This window comes from Phaenicophaeus curvirostris, chromosome 5, assembly GCF_032191515.1.
Source record: "Phaenicophaeus curvirostris isolate KB17595 chromosome 5, BPBGC_Pcur_1.0, whole genome shotgun sequence".
NCBI lineage: Eukaryota > Metazoa > Chordata > Aves > Cuculiformes > Cuculidae > Phaenicophaeus > Phaenicophaeus curvirostris.
This window is the reverse complement of record NC_091396.1, coordinates 4878094-4896124: the sequence shown is the minus strand read 5'-3', so window position 1 is coordinate 4896124 and position 18031 is coordinate 4878094. Positions and strand designations below refer to the sequence as shown.

The 18031-nt window shown below is 38.5% G+C and overlaps 1 protein-coding gene across 6 annotated transcripts in view; it reads right to left on the bottom strand.

The window, feature by feature from the left end:
- Positions 1-18031, bottom strand: part of NAV2 (neuron navigator 2) — a 419911-nt gene that overhangs the window by 11388 nt on the left and 390492 nt on the right. For all 6 annotated transcript variants that reach the window (XM_069857433.1, XM_069857429.1, XM_069857431.1 and 3 more), the window contains 10 exons: positions 13753-13836; positions 13012-13123; positions 12371-12516; positions 9600-9772; positions 6714-6867; positions 6052-6211; positions 5477-5577; positions 3784-3879; positions 3438-3606; positions 1171-1406 (listed from right to left, as the gene is read on the bottom strand). In XM_069857433.1, the coding sequence (XP_069713534.1) occupies positions 1171-1406; positions 3438-3606; positions 3784-3879; positions 5477-5577; positions 6052-6211; positions 6714-6867; positions 9600-9772; positions 12371-12516; positions 13012-13123; positions 13753-13836 (1431 nt within the window). The remainder of the gene's footprint in view (positions 1-1170; positions 1407-3437; positions 3607-3783; positions 3880-5476; positions 5578-6051; positions 6212-6713; positions 6868-9599; positions 9773-12370; positions 12517-13011; positions 13124-13752; positions 13837-18031) is intronic.

Below are 18031 nucleotides of genomic sequence, written 5' to 3'. Positions count from 1 at the left end.
AAATCCAGTTAAGATAAATAAGGTACTGGCTTGTCATGAAATCTAGAGCAGAAGAACCTGCCATCTTACAAATGTCCACATTTTCCATGAGAAAAAAGAATAATATGGGAAAAATCAGACAGGTTTCTTTCTCTTCGGTCATTAATGCTGAAGATTCAAAGACTATATCAAAAACCTGTGTGAGATCAGGACCTGACGGGGTCTGAAGGTAAGATGGTCTTGTTTCATTTGTGCTTTCTTCATTCACACTGTTCTAATCTGACAGAGGTCTGAAATGTATTTTTTTTCTTTTCAGGAACTTGTTCAACTCTTCATGCACCAAACCAAACTTCGCATCCCAGCTAAGTTTGTTACTTAGCTGCTGTGTGCATACTGAAATACACCCAATAAAATAAATCTAAATTAATTAAGCATCCCTCAGCAGAAGCCAAATTTGGAAGCCTTCAGTAATGCTGTGAAAGAAGGATGAGCTTGCGGGGCTGCCACTAGGTGAATGTGGCTGAAATGCTCTCAGCAGCTTGAAAGCATTTATTCCATAGCTTACTTTACAGTATATCAGTGGCCTACAAACACAATTTCAAAAACACCTTTCCTCTAGAGGAAAACATCCCTAAAGCCATCAAATATACAGCTTTCTTTTCTCTTTCTATAATCTAGATGTTCATTGGAGGAAGACGCAGGCAAAACCAGCAGCACATAAAAAGGCAGAGACATGCCTTACCGGCACAGGAATGTGCCTGGACAACAGTAACTCCAAACTCAGCATATGCAGATTGTAACTGCTGATACTTGTAGCTGCAGAAACTCTTGACAGCCCAGAAATGCATTTGAGGGCTTTTGGAAAAACGCCCACGTGCAATAAGGATCACTTAAGTTGCTGGGAATTGGATGCAGGTGTTTAACTTCCTCAGCAATTCTCAGGCTCCTAACCAACTGAAAATCATGACACCTTTAGGTGTTTAAATATACACCTGGAAGCCTGCTATTCCGTACCTGTAATCAGGTGAATCTGCACATCTGAAAATCTTAACTACTCTTCCTAAAAGATTAACATAACGCTTTGAAAAAAAAAGATAAGTTTCAGACCAGCTTTTGATGGATTAATACAGGAGAAATCTTTTTTGATATGCCGTAACATTAATTGTGCAAGGATGATTCCCGTTTCCTCACCTTACTGGATTTGTGGTCTACATTGAAGGTTGCAATAATGCCATCGGCCAACTCCCTGCCCTCTCTAAGGACCATATACTCAGAGAGACGGTTTGCTAGGTATGTTTTGCCAGTGCCACTGGGGCCAGATAAGATAATCCGTCTATGTTCCATCAGGAGAGATACATAACGCTGCAGGATAGGCTTTGGGATCAGTGATTCAAATACCAGACCATCCAAACTGTTCTCACAGATACCTGCAACAGGAAAAGATTCGTCATTTAGACAGATTCCTCATTTTTATCCAAGGTACCTGCATTTTTAAAAGTTTATTTTTTTTAAATAAGTAGTTGTGATGCTGCAAAGCAATCCTATTAGTGAAGATAGAACAAGTCGAGATTACTTGAAATGACTAGATACTCAAACCGGAGAACTGAAAAATGTGATTTTGTGAATGTACCTGGGGCCAGTAATAGTATGAAAAACCCCTGAAGCAACGCTTAGAAACAGCAGATGTAGATCTGACCTGACGAAACTGTTTCTTGCTTCAGAGATAAATCCCTTCCCCACTGTGGTATCCCTCATGGTCGAGAGAAGTACATATAAAGCTGGCAAAAGAAGTGCAGAAATGACCTCTGGGCTTAGCCTGGATCCTTCTTCAGCCCTCCCCATTTTCGAAGTACTCCCCTGCATCTTATGCTGTCTGAGTCCCTATAGGAATTGCTGTACAAACGATTTAATGCCACATTTTTTCACACACCAACCACCAATTTTATAGCATTTCACCACGCATGGTATGCATTCATCCAGAATTTACCTGTTTACTTTTGAATCACTAGACAAAAAAAAACCCCAGCTATCATCAACTCCCCCTGCTTTCCCAAATGCTTGTAATTAAACTCCTTTGTATGCTGATAGTTATCTCTGCTAATGTAAAACTCCGACTGATAAGCATTTACGCAATGTCAGCAGTCACTTTAGGCAGAACTGGCTCAGGGAAAAGACAGTGCTTCAAAATAAACAGCCGAAAGGGAAGCTGGCAGATCACACAGAAAAATGCTTGCGCCTCAACAGTTACTTGGAATATTAAATATTTATATAGGCAGCTTTGTATCTCAAAGGTATATGCAAGTGATTTTCCATAAATTGATTAAATACATTTATCTTTTGTTGAAAACTCATGGAATCATAGAATCATCAGGTTGGAAGACACCCACCAGATCATTGAGTCTAACCATTCCCACCATCATCTCTCTTCATGAACAGTTCAAAGTCAAACCAAGTTAAATATAAAATCAGATTGCAGCTTTACAGATGTGGCTAGACCTAAGCAACATTTCAATTGGGATTTACTATTGTACAATGTATTCTAAGTAAGCAGAATACTCTGGGTTCACATCAAACCTCAGTAAATGGAGATATTTCATGGCTTATTTTGTCTTTCTGCCCACGGATTTGCTACCCAAGGTAACTGATTTTCTAGACTAATATTAGAAAATCAAACTACTTCCAGTCAAATGATCGTCAGACTCTGAAGCTGAGCTGCAGTGTGTTTGGCAATGTTCTCAAATACTCCACTGCTATACGCAGATCTACACTCAAGATTCCACTGGTGTAACTTTTGAGCAAGCTTATGTGCATTCAGAATCCAGCGGTTACAGATTTTTCCCTCAAATCTAGCTTCAAAGCATAGTTTTACATCAAAAGGGTTCCATGAGAAACCAAATGGGCTTACATGAGAAATTAATTTCTTTTCAGTATGAAATAACAAAACCGATACTTTGAAAACAATCCAGAGTTTAAGGGATCCCTCATTACTGGTGTCTGAGGAGGGACTCTTCAGTGAGATAAATCAAGCAAGTGAAATAATGAATTTTTCACTCTGCATCAAGGGAAAAGCAAATATATCTGTAAGAAAGAGGATTGAAATTCAGAAGCTTTATTAATTTGGATAATACTTTGCTGCTCAAACAACTCCACTACAACACTTGTGGCATGAGGTCTTGTCTAGGATGACTCCAGGCATCTATTCAAGGTATGTGGAGAAAACTGCTGCATGTGTAGCAGCTCCTGCTGTCATAGATTGAAAATTTGCTGAATTTATTGACTTAGCACAGTCTAGGTGCCACCTTTATCAAATGAAAATAGAAAGACCAATAAATATAAGGCAGGGATGGGGAAAAAGAAACACAACAAAAAGTTTCTACCCCTCTGAGTTTCTTGACAAAGACAACTTTGATAAAACTGTAATTAGTGAGAACTACAACAGACAAGTCAAGCATAATTACCTTTGATGGTAACTGAAATAGTGTTGTTTTCCCCAACCAGATAGCCACAGGGCAAGAGCTCAGGTGTCTCTGCACCATTAGTACGTTTGATTTCTCCAATGCTGTAGCCAAGAACACTGTCTGAATTCAATCCCAGCTGGCTCACGGGATCCACATGAATGATATACTCCTAGGGTGAAAAAGGGACATGACAAGTTAGGCAGCATGGAAATTTCTATGACTTTGTTCTACGCTATAACAGTAGAACAGCAAGCTATAACAGTATCCCAGCAAGTTAAATATTGCTTGGTATCATCAAAATCTAACAGAGGACAATTCATGCACATAGCAGATTGTACTCACTAACCTTAAACAACCGTCTTACAACCCCATCCAGAACATCCCATTTGGTCTTGCCACTGACTCCAATGCAGCCTATGAGGAAGGTGCGAGGTCTTGAATCCTAAATGCACAGAAATGTGAATTTAAGTTAATAAATAAATCCTAACTCTATCAGACAAGTCTGTTTAATGGAATTAAAATGCTGGCTATTTTTATATTCTAATTATGGTGCACCTTCACCATTCTGTACGATGAATTCTGAATACTACATGATATTCTTCTACTAAGCATTTTCTACAGTGCTGGAGTAAAAAATCTAAAGCGTAATTAAGTGGCACTGATGTTAAGTAAAACATATTTATTAATCAATCCATGAACAATTCAAAAACCTCTGAGAGGTTTGCAGCTTAGCAAAACGACAAAAAAGACTCTTAGGAAAATTGTAAGCAAAGAAATTCACGGCATGTTCATGTTTCCATGACTTCACAATCAAATCTGTGGTGTGTGGCATTTGCAAGTTTTATCTTCTAGATAGTTTATACTTCTAGAAATGTTGTCATGGACGTAGAAAGCTAAATATATATATATATATAGATATATAAAAATGTAAAAAACCCCAACAAACCATATGTAACTATACATAGTTATAGGTATATATAGTTACAAAGAGAGAGTTTAATATATATGTGTATGAAACAACTCGTGTGTTATGTTTGGTATATCACAGCATTTAAGTTGATAATTTTCTTTCTGATTTCAAAGCCAGATTAAAAAAAAACAGGACACACCTCTCTTCTATTCTACTCATTATGAAACATTCACTGAAGAAAAACTAATGTCTACTGTAAGACTTCAAGTTCAACTAAAATGTAAGGAATCATTTCCACATGGTAACTTCACTGACTGTGAACACAATGGAGTCTAACAGAATTAGCAATATAGAATTTGTAGTACATCCACGCATCCTTTACACATGACGTGGGCTGCAATTTTACAACAGCTGAAATGTATTGGAGTATTTGAGGATTCTTTTGGTTACTTGGAAATGGAGAACATCTGAAAGATGTCACTCAAAATGGGATACTTGTACTAGAGGGGACAACTCAAACTAGAATGATAAGCTATACATCTCCCAGCTTGGATCCATTAAGTTCTTCCAGAACCTAGCATGCTCCTAGCATGTCGGTGCACCTTCTATTGATACATTAGATCATTTTCATTGTTAGCTAAAATTTTTTGAAGTTTAACAGAAAGACACAAGAGCTTTTGTGCAGCTTCTAACAGAGTCTTAAGCAGATGGTGCAGGTTAGTTTGCTGACCTCCCTGATGCTTAAAGAGTGGTCTAGTTTTCAGAGATACTAGTGAAAAGTTTAAATTGTACCATTATCACCTACACCACTGACACTTGGTCTAGTCTAGCAATCCTGAGTTACACCAACATGGTTCATGGCCATGATGCCGACAGCACCAACGAGAAGCTGTAAAATAAAAGGCTATTGCAGGCAAGTCTATGAGACAACCTGAACTGGTGGTGCTGGCTTTCAGCAGTTCCGAGGAAGTGGGGGCTTCGTGCCTTGGATATCACTAGCGATACACCAACGAACTATTTTGCAGAGAAAACTTTAAAAGATATTTTGCAAATAAAAGCCTTCAAAACAATTCTCTGCCCCATTCCAAAGCCCCTTACATTTCAAAACTGGGGATGAAACACAACTCACCTCCTTCCATTTCATTTCATCCTGAAAGCTGACAACTATTTTGACATGCCTGCCTCCTTCTTTCCGGGCAGAGCCATCTCCAGTGTCATCTAACAACATGTCTGTGAACATAAAAAAACACCAGCGATGAAGACTATTCTGGTTTATCAGCATGTTTATTGTAGTTAAACACAAAGCCACCTGGCCCTCACATGCCTTGAGGTTAAAACACAAGAACTAGGTTTACTGACTTCCCTACCAAATATCAGTATCACTCTTAAAAAGTGAAGGTAATTGAAAATTATTAGTCAGTTACTCTGTATTTTCCTTCCTACAATACATTTCTTGGCAAATATACACCATTAAATGGCTTTAAACATGACTCTCTACAGCTGAGGTCATAATTGGACAACTCCAACCTAGGGCGCAGCAGACCTATGACGACATTTTAAAAGAAGGCTGGGTGCCAGCTCCTGACATATTTCCACACCTCAACTGTTAATAATTTTCATGCTTTTATTTTTCCATGGCCAACTAAACCAAAATCTTCCAAGTGCAGGATAAAACCTGCCCACCGCCCTTCTCATTAAACTCACCGAGACTGGTTGACTCCGTGAGGTTCAAACTGTGTTGAGAGAGCCCCACTGAATGCCTTGGAGAGGATGAAATGGAAACCTGAGACTGAGCCCTGCTACAGCTGCCGTGGTTTTCAGATTTCAGTCGATCATTTTCTGCTTTTAATTTTTCTATCTCACTCTTGAAAAGACAAGTCAGGAGTTAGAAGGCACAGTGAAAACACACTTGAGAGGAACACAAATAAGTGAAGAATACATATGAGTTTAACAGAAATGCCATTTTCATAATATTGTAATTAATTTTAACAAATTATTTCAATTATTACAATTCCATGTTATTTTTTCACAGCATATTTATGTTTTCTAACTTTCTAAACACTGAAATGCAGCTACTTTTAAGGCAGAGAGCATGAGAACATTTTAAGAGGTTGCTGACAGCCAATGACACTATCTCCCCACAGGTTTCTACGGTTGTAACAGTTACAGCTGCAGAGCTGAGGGCAGCAGAATTCATGTGTACAAGCTGCCTTTTAACCAAGGTATGAGGCATGAAGCTAGACACAATTGTTAGTAAACATTCAAAAACTTCAAACTTCATTGTTTCAGACCTTTACAGTGCGGCAGGTGGGGAAATTTTTAACACGTCAACACAAACAGCAGTGTTTAGGGTGGTTATTTCTTACCTGCATTCTGTTCATTGCTTCCCGAAGCTGATCTAGCTGATGAGCAGAGCTAAGGGCTTCTAGACGAATATCAGTCAACTTCATCTCCTTGTCTCTTAGCTCATTTCTTAACTGCATGACTGTTTCAGCCTCACTGTCAGTGCATTCAGAAATACTGGAGAAGATGGAAAAACAGACATTGAATAAGACCATTTGTTACCTTTTAGACCGTGCTATTCTATCATTAGTAAGGGAGGAAAAACAACCTTCTATTCTGCAGGAGGCACGTAATAGTTTTGGTTTATTCGATTACTGATGCCATAAAGCAGGTATTAAATAGCTCAGGGAAACATTAGGGACTAGTGAAATAAATGTGTCTGAGGGTTATTTTTCTTTAATCAGCATCTGAAACAGAACTCTGGAAGTCACCTATTAGATATTTTTCATTTTATTCATGGTAGTCACCATAAAGGCAAACTTCTAAAGCCAAAATATGAATAAATTAAGGGAGCGCAGGCACTAATAGCAGTTGGTTGGACATTGATGAGTTTACAGACAGATTTAAAACCCACCAGGTGTGCACATCTGGGTATCCCTGAACTGTTCTGGAGGGCTTTGGAACTCTACACCTATTCAAGCATGATAAATTCCTGCTCGCTTTAAAGCACTCATGCTTAAAAAATTTTTGGTGGTGTTTTTCTTCCCTCCCACCACAGAAAAAAATACATTTGGGGTGAGCAACATTTCAGCACATTTGTAAGTGTATCTATATAAAGATCGACTACACAGCTGTATGCTTTGAGGGAGATTCCATTTAAAATGTCTCTCCTTACATCATGTTAATGAGAGATGTTTTCTCCACCAAAAAGCCAATGAGCCAAAATACACAAGTTTTACTTATGCTCTAGCCTTCCCTCAATTCCCATATTTACTCTTCTCATATTTAGCCTCTTGCCTTTCACATGAAGATAATACGTATGCACACAGCATTTTGACTGATGATAGACGGGCTCGTGATTTGATGATTTTCTGGCCTTAGATTTCTAAAGCACAATTTGCTGTAGTCACCAGAAAGTCACCGATTGAGGCTCAAGAGACTGAAAGAAGCTTTAAAAATAATCACAGGGGATTATCTTCTGCTACTGACATTTCATCGCTATGGTAAGTCTGGAACCTATTGCTATTGTTTTCACCACTTCATGTGAGGACAAGTGACGGGCAAAACTTCAAGTCTGGGTATTTACTGAAATGCATTTGGTCTGAAATCAGGCTTGAAGTTTTGCATGACATCTACATGGTCGTAAGGCTGTCTGTTAATTACATGTTTCACTGTATTGCCTTGTACAACTGTCTGTAGTTTTCTATTCTACTCAAGTGATGCAGCGACTGATAGAATTAACAGAAAATCTGTTTTACGAAGTTTTCTGAACACATTCTAAAGGTGAGTTTAGACTCACAGTGGTGTGGTAAGGCAATTATTTAACTTCGTTTCACAGTTGGCCAAAATGAAGCCTCAAGATTGCCTGTGACCTTCCCATGAACACAAAATGAGTTAACCAGGAGAGCAGAAGTCCTGACTTTAAAGTCCACATCTCATTTCCATTTAAACATAGGCAGAAGGGTATGGTTTGTCCTAGAGCTGAGCCTATACAATAGCTCGTTACTACCCAAAGAAACACATTTATTTCTTGCTCTTTCTCCCTAGCCTGCTCCCGGCCATGTTGCTGTCATGCTCCCGTGCTTATGCCAGCTCTGGCACCCTTCACAGTCTCGTTAGACCACTGAGCTGATCCAACCCAGCAACCTGAGGAAAAAAAACTGTTCACCTTTCTATCAAATTATTTTTCACATAATTTAGCATACTGCGTTGGCTCAGTGGAGTTGTCCAAGTCAGAGCAGAGCCAGGACAAGCTGGTAATTGAGTTCAGCTATATCCCTAAACCATGCTGTTCGATTTCCAGTAAACCCTTACCTTTATGTGAATCTGTCAGCTTAATTGGGAAGTCATCATTACAGATTAGTACAAAACATGCTGTCTTTAGCCAACAGAGAAAACAAAATCCCAGACTTGGCACAGCTTGTTTCATTAGCAGCAAGACATCCAATTAATTCTGCACTCCAAGGTCACCCTGGTCATAAATACTCTTCCTAATCAATATAGAATCATAGAATCACCAGGTTGGAAGAGACCCACCGGATCATCGAGTCCAACCATTCCTATCAAACACTAAACCATGCCCCTTAGCACCTCGTCCACCACCCCAGCAAAATACTGAACTATACCACAGTAGCAATAAAATGATTTTAGCTTCCTGGACACTAATGCAAAGGTACTGGGTCGGGAATCAGCTTATATATCTTTAATTCCCTCAACATATAAATTCAGGTTCTCTGTCCTCTGCCTGTTACCTCCTTTGACTACAGCACATTCAAAATAGGCAGCAGCTGAAAGTATGATCTTTGCTCATTCTTTTGCCAGTATGACAGGGCTAAGGATTTTACCCAAAGCACAGGCCCATTCTGAGATATAATGTAAGCGATGCTTGGGAGTAGGACTGATGAGTGGCAAAACACTAGCTGCCATCTACAGCACAATCCTGTCTGGCCCACTGTGTCTTGTGCTGTGACCTCACGGTGAGCAGTTGTTTTTAGCATTGCACATAACTAAGCAAACTCTTGTAGTGCTTTTACAGATGTGCAGATCCTTAGAGAGAGGAACCAGAGGGGACAGGATGGTGTAAGGTACATTTTCCTTATGTTTGTTTCTGCAAAGTGCTCCAGACGTGCTGTAAAGCTAGTATGGAAAACATTGGATCTCTCCAAAGCATGATACTTTTCTTTCCCCTACCAACGCAGGAAGATGCCTTCCGCTCCATTTTCTATTTAAAAATTTAAAAAATCACTTACAGAGAATTGGAATGGGAAGCTCTTAGCAATGGTGTTGAAACAGTGGTGTTATGGTGCGGTAGCTTTGGTGAAGAAGGTAATGAAGAATCAGTCATCTCCTCAATATCTGAATGAGAAGATGCTGACTTGGGAGATTTCTTTTTACCAAAAGCTTGCTTGAAGGAGCTGCGTAACTGAAAAAAACAAGACCACAACAGTAGGCACATCATTAAGAATGAAACCAGGCAAAAAAAGCCACAGAGAAAAAACTCTAACATGCAAATACTCCAAATGACACAGCCATACTCACATATATTTTAATATGGGTAACAAAAGAATAAAAAAGCTTTTTTTCCTTAAGTACTTTGTGAGATTAATAATGTCAATAGGACTGGATATCAATGCTTCCTATTTTTAAGATAACTAATTTATAGCAAATTCTGTTCAGTGCAACAAGTTTTTCAGCGATGTCATAGCAACTTGCAACTAAAATGCAACGTGGCTCAGACAAGGTTAATGATGTTGAAACGGTTAGTCATGTAAATGGATGGGTTAGCTTCGTATTTCATAATCTAAAGTAGGTCTTCCTTACCTCATTGACCTGTCGGAAGAAGCGCAAGCAAAAAAAAGTTGGGGAAGGAAAAAAGACATGTTTTAACAGATAAAGCCAGTGATAAGGAAAGCTTTGGATTTCTAAGACAAACATGACCAATAATCAACAACGACCAGGTGTTTCAAAAAACATACAGTCATTTTTGCATTACTTGCCGGAGACACCAGACCCACATCTCTTAACTATTTATTTAAATTACATTTTCTCCTTGGCTCAGACAGAATGTTTTGACCAACAGCCAAGTTATAATTTTGTTTTTCCTATGCAGTGACAGCTATTTCGTCAGGCGAAAATACTGAATCTTCTCTACCTACCTGCAACTAAAAAACCCCTTTTAAAACATGACGGTTATTTTCCCAACAATGAAAAGAATGAATATTCACGTGATTAAACTGCTGTTATCCTGAAGTTACAGTTCAACAGTTACAGTGTTCAAGAAGTGTTTGAACAACATTCTTAGATATATGGTTTAACTTTAGGTTGCCCTGTGTGGAGTCAGGGTTTGGCACTGATGATCCTCATGGGTCCCTTCCAACTCAGGGCACTCCATGAACATCATTTAATGCTATCACTAATTGCAAACTGTAAACAGGCTGGTGCTGAAATATGCGCTGAAAGTTATTCTTAAACTAGACAAAGACTCCTACAGTAAGAAATGCTGAAAATCCAGTGTTTCAGCTTCGAATGGGCAGCTGTGTTGTTCCTAAATATAACAAGAAGATCTTGGTTGAGAACTTCCTTAGTACTTGTGGAATAAACTGTGTATGAATCAGGCTCAATTTATATATTTTCTCAGTAAATTACTGATTAAATTTTCCATTTTTGTTTTATAGCAACGAAGTGCTAATTTTTAATAACATCATAAAAATACTGCCCTGTCTCTTCTACTTCATGAAAAGTTAATTTATTTCTCTTTATGAGAAGGAGATGTTACCTTAAACTTCTTTAAAAATAGCAATCTGATAAATGAGAAACGTGGGCTGATGTAGCATAAGATCTACTAGGTTACAACAACAAGAGAAGCTAAAGCAAAAATTTTTAATTGTTTATCTTAACTAAGGCTTAATGACTACAAAAGGTTTGAGTCACAAATCAAGAGTCACCAGCCATTTAAAAATTACAGTAATTTACTTCATCTATAACTAATGTAAAACCCAGCACAAGAAGGATTAGGAGATAATATTGTTTCCATTCAACAAATTATTTAATGGGGCAGAGTGGAAATACTGCTGTTATGAAGGAGCTGGCAAGACATCAAAATGAAACCACTGAAATAAGAGAAAGAAAACCAAGAACCTGCTCAGGAAGCTGTTTCTTACAGTTCAACAGTTTCATAAACATTTCTGAGAGGATATTGCCCAAATACAAATCAAGTTTTTACCAGCTCAAACCACTTTTTGTAGCTATACAGATTTATCAGTACACCCAAAAGACAGATGGAGATTTAAATGCAGTGGGAAGGAAGGGATGGATTGCTTCACTGGCTACAATAAGGGAGCTAGGGACTTTAGTCCAAACTACAATCAGACGAGGTCACTAAGGCAGTTATGGCGTAATTCAAAATTGAGTTTCACATAATGTACCTTTCCTCCAGTACAGGGTACCTTGTACATGGTACATGGATAAGCAAAGAAGGAAAAATGGGAAATGAAAGGTAAGCATTGCAAAATCTTGCAAAATAGATGTCCATCACAATAGATTTTTAAAGACTGGTATTTTTTTGTTGTTGTAGGTCTCCATAGTAATGTTCAAGACAGAGTTCTTAAACTATTTAATGTGTTCACTTAGAGAAAGCCCAACCAGCCAAAAATAAATAATAAAAAAAAGAATGATCTCTCATTGTGGATTTGTTTTACTTTAATGACAGACATCGAGTTTTCCCTAAGGGGTTGGACACCATATAACTTTTAGCTGTCAAAGATCAGTTCTAGCTATTTCTAAGTTAAGACTGGCCTTTCAGCTGTTAAGATAAAATCCAATCCTATGCAGAGTCAACACAAGCATATACATCCTTTACGACTCAATTAAGCCTTCAAAAGAGAGTTTACACAGGATTTAAACAGTGCATAGTCCTTGTGCTGACCTGCTGCATGAGGGGAGGAGCTGAGCAGCTAAATTTCACCGTGCGTGTCCTGACAATTTTCTATAAACCTCCCACAATCTGTTAAAATACACTCACCCAGTTCTTCCTCTTCTTTTTCTTTGAATCACTCTCAATGTTGCTTCCCACACTGGAGTGGCTGGTAGCACTGTTAATACTGGAGACGCTATCCGAAGAGTGCTGCCTCCGGATCCGCAGGTCCGCGGGCTGAGCAGTTCCAGGTCCTGAATGTGAATGGAGGCGGTGTCAAAATTAAGTGGGAAATTAGATGTAAGCGTAAATTACTGGGATAAGCAAGAGAAGCGAAGTAAGATGAGATTACATTCAGACTTTGTATTGGAAATTACTGAAAGCAACGAAAAAAAAGAAGCCAAGTGCCTGACAGCTCTGAAATGAGGATCTCTGCTCCCTGCTGCTTCATAACAGTGTCTATATGGGTGAATTACTAAATACTTACAGTAAATTCAGTGAGCTCACACAGAAGGTGGAAAAGCTTTGTTAAAATGCCTTCTTGTGTCTCTAACACATCCATTTATGTCTGTATAACTGACTGCACTATTTACACCGATACCCATTTCAAATCCCCATGATACCAAACCAAGTAACTAGAGCATGGTCATGAGACAAAGCTCATCTCTGATGGTTACATCAGCTATTACCAAGAGGTCTCAAGTCTCAGGAGCACTGCACAGTTGCTAAATGCAGCGCTTGCTTCTCACCTTTGCAGTTGAGCTCAGGTGTGTTGATGACTCCATTGATGGCAGCCTGGGCAGCAGCATTTTGCTTCTTCAGTAGTTCAATAGTCTTCCTTAACTCACTCAGTTCCGAGTCCTTGAAAAAAACCACAGTGATACACTGGAAAATGCATGTGGTATATTCTATCTTCTCCAAAGAAGTCACATTCTAATCTGAGCATTGGCAGCTGATAGAGAATTTACGGAATATATACATATAAGGAGATGAGAATTATATTTGTGGAAGCACATCCTCAAATAGCTGAAAAACAGCTTGGTTATTAGGATACAAAAAAATGTACATGCTCTGTAATACGGAAATAATACATATTCAAGTATCCTGTCCAAAAATCCAATGCTGCTTGCTGTGCAAGTATCTTTCTTCGTGTATCTCTTGAGCACGCAAGTGAGGATGTACTGGGGAGAAGTTTATTACAAAAACACGGAATGCTGAAGACTTGTGTCCAAAACAACAAGTTATAGGAATAACCTGATCAATTGTCACAACATCCCAGTGAGGAAAACAAGTCTTTTATACAACATTTTTACTAGATGGTACTCCATCACCACAGCTGAGGAAACTAAGGCAAACAGTGTACGATGTGATTGTTTTCCCCCTCAACCACACAAGCAGCATCAGCAACAATGCTTGAAAAAGAAGTGAATACTTCTGCATTAATAGTTCTGTACTTCTTATTGTAAAGTACAAATACTTTTCAAGCTTGCCTTTTGTTCCGCTGTCATTGTCAGGCTCTGCAGTCTGATCGTCATGTTCCCCAGGCTCTGCTCAAACGCTGCCACCAGGTGAGCCTGAAGATTTAACCATACAGAAGGAATTTGTTCTGTCTCCCTAAACAACTGTATTTCTGCAAGTATTTAATTGGGCCACCTCCCATATTGCACTGTTTGTTCTCTAACTGATACGAAAAAAAGAACACTGATTAAAAAAGGTCAAATAAGTAGAGCATACATCGTGAAAATGTTTGCAAACAAATTACCAGGAACAATTTAATCGTGGAAAATTAGGAATGCCAAACGTAAGAAACAATTTCAGGATTTTAAAACATGACAGCCCTTTCATGTACAACTACTATTAGCAGCACACTATGAAATGTTGCAATTATAGGCGGTAAACCACACCCTGCTCTGAAGCAGCTGCTACCACACACTTCAGAAAACACAGACGTAAGAGTAACAGTGTGACCTGGCTCATCAAGTAGGAGACTTCCTGATAGTGGCTCCTCAATCAGCTGCTACACCCACTTCTTTGCTACCACGATTCCAATAGCCACTACAGGTATCTCAGACATACCCTAACAAAGCAGCAAAGTGGGACTTTTTTCCAGTTTGGAGTTCGTATTTGTTCTGTAAAATGTGCAGTCCTAAAAAACCACCTTCTGGGTTCCTAGAAGTTAAGGTCCTCCAAAGAGCTACATCTCAAACTAATCCAGTTCATGCACTGGTTAAAGCTGCCTGGATTTTGTGATAAATGGAAAATACATTTTGGCACTTTGTTGAAACAGAAAGACATGTTAGATTCATTTTTCTTGTAAATATCACACATTAACTAAGTGAGGCTTTTAAGGGATGCTTCAGAGAATAAACCTTGTCATCTGAAATTATCTCTGAAACCAGAAAGTCATGGAAGGGTGTCCATGGTTATCTAGCCACGTCCCCAGGCTACTGCAAGCAATGACATGTAAAGACCTCCTATCACAAAACATAGAGAGATTTTAAACACCTCCTGCTGTTAATTTTTGAAATCAGACTTAATCTTTGACTTTCTATGCAGACCATTCTAAGAAGGTTACTTACTGATAGTTTTTGGGTACCTTTAAGTAGCTAACTCTTGCAACAGAGTTTTTCACAAGAAGTTTAACTTTTTCCAGAAAGTACAAAAAAACTCCACAAAACAATCTTACGTTTTAGAAGGATACCCTAACAAGCAAACTAAAATAGAAAACAGTAAATAAAATATAAAGCAAATTATTAGATAAAGGAAGTCCTGGCAGAAACATCTTTCCAACTCTATCACTGTTTTCCTTGTGGATATTAAAGGCAAAAACATACTGGAAGTCATAGGGGTGGAAAGTCTCACTGTGATATCCAATGGGAAAGCTTTGAAAGCCAAGTCAGTCAACTCAGCCCAGAGACACCATCTTTCAGAGGGGGACAGGGATGGAGACAGGACTACTGCAGCATCACAGCCAGTCTGCCAAATGCTTTATCAGCTGATATACCTGCATCTAACTCAAAAGACTGTATTTGAGCACTGAGTATTTGAGTGCATTTTGCTTGTGGCTAAGGTCCATGTGCTAAATATAATCTACAACTTCCTGGGACTTGGCCAATTACCTTTTTTTCTTTTCTTATGAACCACTGACAAACCAATTTCGCATTTATTAGGGACATCAGCTAAAAACTGGACACAACTAAGAAGTAAAAGGAAAGATAAATAGATGGAAAAGATGGAAAGAAATTTGATAAAAGGTTACTGTTTTTCTAGTGCCGTGATACGGCACTGGTTTATAGATATAAAATAGATAGTATATCTATCTACTTATAAACAGGTATATCAATCTATATACACATCTATATGCAGCTGCATATTCAACTGAACCCATGCATAGTTCAGTATGTATTTGTCTCATTAGCCATAACAATCCACCCACACTAACCATAGCAAATAATATTTTATTTCTTGGTTAAAAATAATTCTATACACTCAGCGACAAGTCAAATTGTGCAAAATCCTTCCAAGTGGAAAAGGACATTCTCTCACCTAAATATATACAGAATAGCAAAACCTTTCACAGAGCTATTCCAGACTTAGTCATCAGCACACAGATGAGTTATCCTAAATAACTGTTCTCACATTTGCAATGAAAACAAACATGAGCCATACAATAACACGGAGATGAGCATCTCTCATTCCCATCAGCCTCTATGAAAATAAGCAGAGCTGAGACTGTGAGAAAATAGCAAGAAGTAATTTGAATCCTCACGCTACACGTTTGGAAACCTAAATATTTATTTTAAAAACACAGACTGGGAGGATGAACAGGGAACAACAAAACTGATACCCAAGAATCCTCAACAATGATTTGCAAAAGCAAAAAATGAATGGGCAAGCAGGACTGCATTGATTAATAACGGGATACAAATCTTAATGCTTTGATCTTAACTTTAAGAAAAAGTTGCCCTTTGGAAACCACATCAAGCAACACAACCGAAATTATTTATATGTGGATATTGTTTAGTAAGCTATGGAAAAAAGAGTTATCTTCACTCCCTAGCTGGAGCAAAACATTTTCAAAATTCTTGTCCTTGATGGCCCGAGAAGCATCAAAAGCTGCGATACTGTATACAGGGAAAAAATGATAAATTAAATAAAGAGATGAATTCAAATTTCCCAAGTTAAAAGCAGTTCTTCAAAAATATCTTGTGTAACGGCAATATCCCTGAATGTCTTAACAAACAGCATTTATCTGTCTTAACCTTTTTGGGAACACGTTTTACAAGGAAAAAGAGTTATGTGGGGTGGCTAGAGACTGAAATATGTTACTAGGGCGCTTATTGCAGACTGTAGCTGACCTATGGACAAATATGGGTGTGGTCCAAGACTAAGAGGTTTAAATAGCATGAATTAAGTTAACTTTAAAATTTTAGTCAAGTCCACAAATGGAATATTATCAAAATAATAAATGATGCTAACTTTTTTGGGGAAAACAGGAAAAGGCACCCAAAACAACACCTAAGGGAAAACATACAGCATCAGATTATGTTAAGAACTATTCTCCGCAAAGACAGCGGTAGTAGCCATGCAAAAATTTTAGGCCAAATTAATGGCAGCTGGGGCAGGCAGAGTAGCACGTGCTACTCACTGCTCTTGGAAACAGGCTACCAGCTCCTGTACTGAGCAACAGCCTACACAACCTGAACACCGTATGAAGAACTCAATAAAACCAAGGCAAAGCTAGATAAGTCATGCAGCAGACAAATTCTTTGAAGGACACAAGCTGGGTTATTTAACAACATAAGAAAAAAACGTATACAAGAGAATCCAGTTCTTACTTTCTCACATGTAAAAGAGGCTTGAATACCAACTCATGTATTCAGTCCCCTTTCTACTTGAAAGGCAAATGTAAGGTCTAATCTTTGGAAGGCTTTTACTATTTCTTTTTTTTTCTTCTTGGAAAAGTGACTGAGTGGTTACACACAGCCAAAGCCCTCTTCTTTGACTTCTCTGTTAACTGTGTTCTTGTCCTTTTCTGTTTTGCAAGCTGGATGAAGCACTGTGATGCCTGCAGTGAACACCTAAGCAGATTTCCCCTTGAATCCTTCTTGGGATGGGTGTTACTAATGAAAGCCGTCCTTTGCTGCACCAAGTTCTGTATTTCACCTACTCAGAGAGCTGATGGACACGCATATCCTCTTTAGTAGTCTATGTTCTGATGTTTATTCATTAGGATGTCAGTATGATCCAATTTTCTGACTGTTCACCTGTAGCTTATTTTCTCTAGAATTGCTTATTTTTCTAGCAAGTGCTTCTGTTTTGCAGATTTCTGCTATCTGTGACTACAGCACAGAACACACAAATGAACTCACTCAGGGTCACACAGCATTGCCTCAACACCTCCTGGCTTCCAAGATTTTTTTTTCCCCCAGTGTTTTACATTACTTACTCCTCAGAGGAAACAAGCAGAAGCATTGCCCACGCTGCTAAAAATCGGGTATGTTCACATTGTAGCTGTGTATTAGTTCACAGAGCCCCTTGTGCCTCAGTTATCTATCATCTTTACGCAACAGGAAAATACAATACAGTTCAACCCATGTTTATACTGAGTTTTATTCCTACTGATTATAACCTTCATCTTTACCTTATCCCATCCTAATGTCAAAACAAGACACTATTTACAAAAAAGACCCCCGTCTCCAATGATTTTCTCAAAATCAAAAGATGGTTTACATATTTATAAAGCCAAATGAATATTATAAATCTTTA